The 9,969-nt window shown below is 38.5% G+C and overlaps 1 protein-coding gene across 1 annotated transcript; it reads right to left on the minus strand.

Moving 5' to 3' along the window:
- Positions 1–323: 323 nt before the first annotated feature.
- Positions 324–2,377, minus strand: LOC131246685 (NAC domain-containing protein 83-like). The gene is made up of 3 exons (XM_058247038.1): positions 2,060–2,377; positions 819–1,108; positions 324–733 (listed from the first exon to the last, which is right to left on the minus strand). The coding sequence occupies exons 1-3, from the start codon at positions 2,238–2,240 to the stop codon at positions 470–472; spliced, it is 735 nt and encodes a 244-aa protein (XP_058103021.1). The 5' UTR covers positions 2,241–2,377; the 3' UTR covers positions 324–469.
- Positions 2,378–9,969: the final 7,592 nt, after the last annotated feature.

Below are 9,969 nucleotides of genomic sequence, written 5' to 3' on the forward strand. Positions count from 1 at the left end.
ATATAAATTTAGTTGTCCCATTGTCTCAAATAAATCCAGAATATCGGCCACCTCCCTCGAAATGATGTATAATACAAGGAATGCTATTTATAAGTGATCCAATTTACTGACAGTTCTGCATATATGCTCCATGTCGTATTGATTTTGTAATCTAAAAATTAAAAATTATTAGGTGAAAAAAATCAACTTGTGTTCATATGCAGAATCAAGAGCTAAGTACCACTCCACAATTTTAAGTTGTTCTTGTGCTTCTTACCGTTTTTTGAAGTGGGCCATTAAAAGAAAAATCATGCTTTTGAGTATAGAAATGGATGGATCAAAACTGGTTGAAGATTGCTCTTGGTTTTAAAACAGACCCAAAAGTATATTAGTACAAGGATCACATTGGGAATGTTATTCTTCTTGGGTTTCGAAGATAAAAATAGAACACCAAGATAAGTTACAGCCATTTGAAGAGGACTTATGCCTCTCAGCTAGTGTTTTCTTCATCTTGAGATTCGACCGTGAGTTCGGTAATGCTGCTCACATTGGAAGAAGATGAAGAAGAAGAAGAAGGAGAGACTGAGCTTTTCGTCTGTTGGATCATAAAATCAATTCGATTGTTTCGAGCTACCCCAAAATTCTTAGCGTTGCTCTTGTTACATGTTTCGATGATCTCCAGCTCATTTCCAGTACTCCTTTTCTTCGTGAATATGCGACAAAGGACCCAATCTTCCGTTTGCATCATGAAATTCTGCATTAAAAAGAAAATTGGAGGCATGAAATTGTGGAATGGTTGGAATTTTGTAAGAGCAATACAATCATAGATGGAAGCTTACTTGAGTCGAGTTTTTCCTTTGTGGGAAGACACAAGATCGACTTCCGGCGGCATCGGAAAGGCGATACTCATGCATGATCCAATCAGTTCTAGTCCCCTTCGGAGGCTTTCCTCCATAGAAAGCAAGAATCTTCTTCATCCCCACTACTTGGTTGCTTCTAGCAGCTACAATTGGCTTGTCTGCACCGATGCCCTTCCAGTATCCCGAACCGGTTGCTCTCTTGTGCCGATTCCCATTAAGATATTTCGCTTCTCTTGTAGTGAAGAAGTATCTCTCTCTCTTGTAATCACCTACAAACACCATAACCCCATTTATCATTGCCATTGCATTGCATGCAGATCTTAAAGTTGGATAGCTTTACAACATGCAATTTATCTTGAATATAATTATACTTAATCTCAATGTCCTTTTAATACAACTATTCACCATATCAAGCTTTAAGAAAGAGAGAATCCTATCTTAATATGAAATGATGTACTTCAATGTGTTTTGTTTTAACAACCTATCTACATCTCCGCCACAACTACCTTTGAATGATTAGTGAGTTAATAACAAAGGTTTCAAATTCAAGTTCAATTCATATATGTGGTTTATCCGAAGGTTGTTGTATCACACTAGTCTATAAATATCAAAAGATCCATGATCGTATTGGTTTTCATACATACCAAATTCTCTTTATTTTGATTTTATACAAACTTATACATTGGTATGAAATAATGATACACTTCAAGGTGCTTCTATCTTAATTAGTAAAACTTGTAAATGCTAAGCATCCTCTCCATTGAAATGATCACATACTTTCGAATCTAAGTGAGTTTGATATGATATTGATGTGTCAGTGCCATCCAATTCGTTCATTAGATACAACCCATGTTATGCTCAAGGCCCAAAAAATTTCCTAATCCAAAACAAAGGAGTAGCAGCAATTAGAAGGGGCACCCATCATTATAGCTAATCTTGGCTAACTTGCCGTGTATATGCCATCCAATCCAACCATTAGATGAGTCCACTAGGATGAAAGGGTACCCAAAAACCAGGCCATTCCATATCTCAGGTGGGCCACACCACACTAGTTTGGATGTTTTCCTAGTGTTATGGTGCAAGTGAGTTCTAGATCAGCTGATTTGGCTGCACACCTAATAATATACTGTATGGGAACTCACACACGTCTAAAAGTATGTGATATTCCCCTCCATTTTATATAAAATGAGAGAGAGAGAGAGAGAGAGGGAGAGAGAGACCTGGCAAATCCCAAGGATCGGATTTGTACGCATCGAGCTCAGGAATAATCAAAGCAGGCAAAGGGCAGGAAAACACCTTCCGCTTCAGGTACTGAACGACGAGCTCTTCGTCGGTTGGATGGAATCTGAACCCAGGAGGCAATCTCAACTCTCCATTCTTCACAAAACTCTCCTTCTCCATCACTAAAACTCCAAAACACTTCTCTTCTCACCCCAACTCCACAAAATTCAAAGAACCCATGTCAGGATTCTTGTAATATAAGAAGAACAAAGAAGAGAGAGAGAGAGAGAGAGAGAGAGAGAGAGAGAGAGAGATGGGTTGAGATGGGGTTGTATAAAGAAAGCTATGCTCCTTTATAGTAACGTCGTGGGTAGAAAAAACGGACGATTCGTTTGCGTGAATCAGACTCAAAACAAATGCAAGGGTACAAACGTTTTTGACCAAGCGAGCTATTTGATACTCTGGAAGCTCATGATTCTTTATACTCTGGCTTTGAAACTGCATATGTGACTAAATTCCACAACACATTGCATGTTAAGGCAAAATCCAAATATGAGATTGTTTCATCTAATCTATGCGACACACGGATTGTCTAGTGTACTACACAGCACCCACGTCCATACTGTGTGCTACTGGAAAAGCTCCATGGACCCACCATGATGTATATGTGTTTTATCCACTCTATCCATCCATTTTTCCATCTCATTTTAGGTATTAAGTCCAAATTAAGGCGGATAGAAAGCTCAAGTGGACCACATCACATGAAATAGGGATGATTGAATACACACCATTAAAAACTTCCTAGGGCCCACTGTAATGTTTATTTTCTATTAAAACTGTTGATTAGGTAACACAGACATAGATTAAGGGAAAATAAAAATATCTGCTTGATCCAAAACTTTTGTGGCTGACAAAAAGTTTTTAATGGTGAGCTTTCAATTACCATTGTTTCCTTGTTCCCGAGATTTTGAACTGCCTCGTTTTGGGTTCATGTCCTAAAATGATATGGAAATATGGATGGATGGAGTGGATAAAACACATACATCATGGTGGGACCACAGAGCTTTTCCAGCAGCACACAGCACCGAGGTTGGTGCTGTGTGCTACCCTATGCAATCGGACTCCCGACAGATCACAGATGAGAGCGGATTAGCTATTAACCCGGTAACAGCTTAGTGGGTGCTACCCTAACCGTGTGGGGCCCACATTGTTTTTTTGTTTTTTGTTTTTTTGGCATATCCACGCCGTTCATCTATCTTATTTTAGGATGTGATCTCAAGTAATAAGAAAATCCAAATATCAGGTGGACCATACCAATAGAAACAGTGATGAATAACCATTAAAAACTTCTTATGGGCTACATAAGTTTTGTATCAATCTGATATTTATTTTTTACATTCATTTATTCACATTATCAACAGGTTGGAATTCAAATAAAAGTTACAAAAACCTTACGATGGGCCCTTTGGATTTTTTAACGATGAGGGACTCAATCACCACCTTTTCTTGTAGTGTGGTCCACCTGATATTTTTATCTCTATAATATTTTGCACCCAATCCTAAAATCGGCTGTAAAAAAGTATGGACGGAATTGATATACAAAAAATCATCAAGGTGGGCCCTAAGGTAGGGGTAACACCCACCAAACTTTCATGCGGGTAACACCTAATTCGCGCACCATGGATTTTTATTTTTCATTTCAACCGTCCAATAAATATTGGCCAACCCGATAGTTACATGATCCAAAAAGAGTGACTTTTAGTTTAATATACACCCGAATTTTGATCCATAATTTCGCCTGGTCAAATCTAATTACTTGTATGCCACGTGTACAATGTCCAACTGCATGTGTATGATCCGTCGCATTCTGCAGGAGTATCGAAAATTTCCAATTTTAACATAATGCGTTTGCCTCTGTGGCGAGACTAATGACACAGAGTGCGTTTCTTCCAACTAGGGCCCACATGGTGATTTTTTACTATTATCGGAACCGTGCATGTTGTGGAATCAATGCTATAAGGGCTAAATTCATAAAAATACTCTGAATGGATGATTTCAATAATCATTGTATGTAGATGAATTGAGAACGATGAAAAGCAGATTTGCAATGGCTCGTACTCATATCTGAAAATCAAGGGATAAGATCATTAAAAAAAAGAATGAATATAAGAAAACAGCTTGTTTATATAATAAAGAGAATATAGACGGTCCAAATGTGGATGATCTCTGCATGTGGGCCCTAGTGGGTGGCGCCACATGCTGAATCATGAATCGCGACAGACACAAAAGGAACTTTAAAAACAAACGTTCATGAAGATAGGCAATCGAGTGCTTCAAAAAGTCGCCTTGGAATTGCATTTGCTTGCCGCTTTGAGGCAAGCGTCCAACGGCTTTTCAAATTTACTAAAATACCATCGGTCTGATACTGTGGTGGGGCCATTGTTGGGTGGCCCAGATCATATGGATGGACCATGTAACAAAAGTTATCGAATTCGTTGATGGGTAAAACCTATCGAAGAGGACCATATCAACGGTCTGGATCGAGTAATCACGGGCCTCACCTGTACAATCTTAAAACCGGAGGATCATTTGAGATGCTTGCCGGCCCTGAAATAGCATTTAAGATCCCGTGAGGGTAAGTTGGTCTTTTACCGAAAACAGTTGCGCGGCTTTTCATTGGATACTTTTAGCTGACGTGGACGGAACGACTTCACGTGGATGAGATCCACCACGTCCATCGAATCTGCCACCCTGTGTTTGGACAATCGGGCCAATTCAACGCTCAGGTAGGTTACACGTGTTAAACAGCTGAGGTTGGAAGCCCCACCATTAAAATCGTTCGAATTGCGTGTCTATCTTCCTGTGTATATACCATCCAATCCAATAATCTCACGTGTCACACCAGGATGAGCTTATTCACTAAAAATCAGATCATTCAAAGACTCACGTGAGCCACCCCATGCGAATTTAGAGTTTTAGTGATGATTTTAAAATCTCTACTTATGATGTGGCCTAACTTTGTCTTCAGATTAACTGAATTTTATGATCTACGGTGAAAATATTACGGTCCACCCAATGGACGGAGTGGATCTGATTCATGTTTCTCCCAAGTAGCTTGTGCAGACAAAGATCCAGGAAAGGACGGAGCACCGTCCTCGTGCCTCTGGTTTGTATTTGCGGGACCCATATTCTAGTAATCCAGGACGTTAATCAGATGGAAGCGAATCTCTAGACCAGATATCTTAAAATTATTTGTGATTGGAAGTTCTCATCCATTCAATGCTTGTACTTTTTCTTGATAATACATGTATGATTTGCATTTTTTGGGGAGGTTTTAGTGGATCGACCATCAAAAGTGTGCCCATCCGATGAACGGTCAGGATCACCGATACACGGGCCTCACGGCTTCCAACTCTACAAAACTCAAGCCTCCGTGATCTTTTGATAAGGGTACTTTGGTCTTTTCCTCCAGACGTTTCCTTGTGTTTGTGTGACGTCAGCTAAGGTCATGCTTACGGCCGGGCTAACCAACGTCTACACTGAATGATGAACGGCGACGTAGAAAATGACGTTTTCTGTGGGGCCCATTTCCCATTCCTGTATGAAATTACCGACATACCCTTGCATTATAGTGTCCTGATGCCCCACGTCCCATGCGAGTTGATCCAGACCGTTGATGACATGGGACCCAAACCCGATCAATCTTTAATCACTTGTCTTTTGACCGTTGTCCTGATCAAAGGGTTAGTAACCCCTAATCTAGGATGTATTTAAGGAATCCCTCCTCCAATCGTATATGCCATAAAATCAACGGTCTGGATCACTAAACCATGGGCCTAATTTGTACGGACTGGTGCATCAGGACAGTTTTAACAGTTTGCTGGACCACCAGACGTTGTAATCCAAGGACTTCCATATGGGACCCACACCCAGTTCTCTGACGTTGATCTAGTGGGCACCATGGAGCAGAAATCGCAGCAAATGAATAAATCCTAACCATCCAAAAAATGGACTTTTTCGTGACCGTGAATATGGACCGTTTATATTTAACCACCCATTTGATGGCAATATTGAGGCCCATTAAACTATTTAATCAATGTAACTTCCTAATCAATGTATGTCCACTGAATGAATGGCTCCGAGAGTGTGGGCCCCACGTATGGGCATCTTGTGGGCTACAATTTCTCGTACTCCTGCGCCTTTTCAATAGGGAGTATGATAACGTAAATACCCTTGACGGCAGCTTGAAATGGGCTCGCCAGACCTGAGCAATGTAATTTGAATTCAAGCAAAGGGATATTCTTGTCATTTTGTATTGTCTTGAGGGGTCGGTTCTGAATGTATTTTAGGGACCTACTTGCTCCCTAAACAACTGGCACCGCGTCGGATTCTCGGAAAATGACAAAAATGCCACATTCGCAAGATGCCCTATTCAAGATTTTCCCAGATCTTCACGGCAAATGACAATAATGACCTCTCATTGGACGTCCTATGATTGATAGCGGATTAGGTGTGTTACACGTGTAACACCCACTGTGGTGCTCACATTGATAATTTGTTGTATATCCACGCCGTCCATCCGTTTTTACAGCTCATTTTAGGATGTAGTACAAAAATTTAAACAGATCCAAATATCAGGTGGACCACACCACAGGAAACGGTGGTTATTGAATTCCCACCATTAAAAACTTTCGTGGGTCCACTATAAGAAGATCAGTAATGTTTATTTACGATCTACATCTTGATAAGGTCAAAAAAACCAGGATGAAGGTAAAATACATTGATCAGCTTGATCCAAAATTTTTATGGCCTTCAAAAAGATTTTAATGGTCATTTGGAACTTTTTACAATGGTGTGGTCCACTAGAGATTTGTATCTATTTAAAAATGAGCAGAAAAAAGGGATGAACGGCGTGGATATACAAAAAATGCATCAAGGTGGGACCCATATGGTAAGGGTAGCACTCCACTAAGGTGTTACCCGAGTAACACCTAATCCGGTCCCCTCGTGACCATGAGTTTTTAAGAGAAAATTACCACTGTCAACCCAACCTTTTATCCAGCGTCTTTTGTGAGATTCCTTCCCAACTTAGACCTTGCACGTACGGACAGAGCATTTGAGGACGAAAATACCCCGGCAGAACTATAGCTACGAATTATACCGTAACTCTGGGTAGCGTAAGCAGTTTTTATAGCTACGGATTATAACCGTAGCTAAAAGTACCGTAACAGGGGTTTTTTCGTCCTCAAGTGCTCTGTCCGTACGTGCAAGGTCTAAGTCGGGAAGGTAAGTTTTTGGATCTTTCATATAAGACGCTGGATAAAAGGTGGATAGAAGGTGGGGTCTACAGTGGTAATTTTCTCTTTTAAATATAAGCTTTTTACATATGCCACCTTCTATTTTGCTATTTGCCAAAATAACTACATCTTTTTTTAATAATATTGACAAAACCCTCTCTTTTTACATATTTTCATTTTGTGTTATTAAAGAAAATAATAAATGGCCAAGTTTAGACATTGACCACGTGAAATAATACTTTTGTTCTTGATGTGTGGGATTAGATTCAAATTTATGTAGGCTCAACTGGCAGACTGAGTGGAGATACCTCCTTTCAAACTTGAGTTCTTGGTATCAGTCCATAGTGGGTATGGCTAACATGGAGTGTGTACTAACATGGGTGTTTACTAACCAGCTAACCCAAAATAAATAAATAAATAAATAAATATTATGTAAGCTCAAGATAGCTACATGATTTAATTCAATGAATAAAGCGTCATCCATGACATTTAAGTTAGACTATCCATGGTAGATCAAAACCCATTTGAATGGCTTGGATAACCTTTTCATGTATATATAGGGTAAATAGAAATTCTCATCTGTACTGGTAGATCAAAACCATTTGAATGGCTTGGATAACCTTTTCATGTATATATAGGGTAAATAGAAAATTCTCATCTCTACAGAGAAAAAAATTGCTATTTTATCTGGTAAACATTATTTAAATTTAGCATGCTACTATTCTTTTTAAAGGTTAATCTAATACAAAAAATATTTTATGATAGTCTATGAAAAGAAAACAAGTTTTTAGGTGAAAAGGGAGGAGTTAGTTGACGTACAACAATAAAAAGAGAGTATCATATGTCAAAAACTTTAAAAAAATTCATGGTAATCCACTCGGGGCCACCGATATATGAAAGGGGACTAGAATCTCCTCACCCATCTTACACACAGCCTAAAACATCTAATACTCTAGGGTCCACTATGTTGTATATGTAAAATGGACTCTATGATTCAGTTTATAGCATTGACTCAATCATGAGACAGAACTTAATAGAATCTATAATTCAGGTGGTCCAGATTGTAAGGAACAATGGGGATGGGGATGCCAATTGTAATAATCAGGTTTTTTTTTTTTTAAAAAAAAAAAAATCTAAATTTAAAATTTGATTTTTATATTGAATTTAAAAGGAGAGAGAGAGAGAGGAGGGGTCGGTTGAAACCTCCGGGTGTTTCTCTTTTTAAAGATGAGGAGTTTGGATTACTCTAAATCTCTTCTATAGACTATCATTTCCTCTGAGCCTTTACCAAGAGAGAACAAAGGAAACTCTAGAGAAAAACCCATGAGCGAGAAAGAGAGAGAGAGATGAGGAAACCCTAAGCTCGATCTATTCAGACTTGTACTTATTGCTTACTTCCTTATTTTTATTGTGTTAATTGTTGTTAAATCTTAGAATATCGTGATGAACGATTCGGATTAACCATCCGTCTACCGTACGCATCTATGTAATCTAACTAAAAATATCTAAATCTCTACAAAGGGAATTGTTTCTTGCAATATGGACGTGGATGATTGGATCCATGCGGCACATCTGTTTTCTAAGGTCAAAATCTGCAAGGATCTCAAGGATCGGGTCGGTCTGACCATCGGGTGGATTGTATTGATCAACGGTAATCCGATTGTCCTTCCTTTTTATTTTTAATAATTTAGGTTATTTCTATTAAATCTATACAATGAATAGTTTGGATTAATCATATGTTTATTGTATTGATGTGTTTGAAAAATCTTGTAAAAAGACACAATCCTCTACACAAGTGCTTTTGCGACTTGGCGCAGAGATTTGTGTTGCCTTATCTTGATGTTTGGGATTAGATCCACACTAATCATAAGATTTCTAAGCTTAAAACACATTTAATGGGCCACGCTGATCAGATAGTAGTTCTAAGTTAATCACATATTGTATACCATGTTGGATCATCGGATGTGTGAGATTTGGTCTATGTGGTCCATTTGATCTTGGGGTTCAAATTACGTAGACATCCATAATATTTAATCGATCAGACCATCTAATGGGCCACACTGATCGAATAACATTTAATATCAAATCATGTAGTTTTGAATGATGTGGACCATGAGTGGTTCAGATTAGCTAATCAATGGATCTCTCTCTTGATTGATCAAGAGAGGGCCAATGGTTGGTTTGGATCTGTCCAACATGCATGATTGGACTTTAAAAACAATAATTAAGAAAAATCTTCAATTTTGGTCTTGGTTTGTCAAAAACCAAATCAAGTTCAAGGATTTTCAATCTGAGTCGATTCGATCAAAAAAGTTAAAAATTGTCCAAAGACTTATAGTTTGAATATTTATTCATGTCAATTCGATCGAAAATGCTGTCGATCTGATTGACATACTACTAAACAGATCTGTTCAATTCTAGGATTGGGAATATGATTTATGAACCATTAAAATTATAGATTTGAGTAAATTGTGTGTCTAGACCACTTAATTGTCATAGGATGGTGATTAGTCACTTTGATGTGATCAAGTGGGTCCCACATTAGCTTATGATGTTTACAAACCCTGTGTTAAGGGTTGGGTCTGAAGGAGTCCGATTGGATAACATATGAT

This window comes from Magnolia sinica, chromosome 5, assembly GCF_029962835.1.
Source record: "Magnolia sinica isolate HGM2019 chromosome 5, MsV1, whole genome shotgun sequence".
Taxonomy (NCBI): Eukaryota; Viridiplantae; Streptophyta; class Magnoliopsida; order Magnoliales; family Magnoliaceae; genus Magnolia; species Magnolia sinica.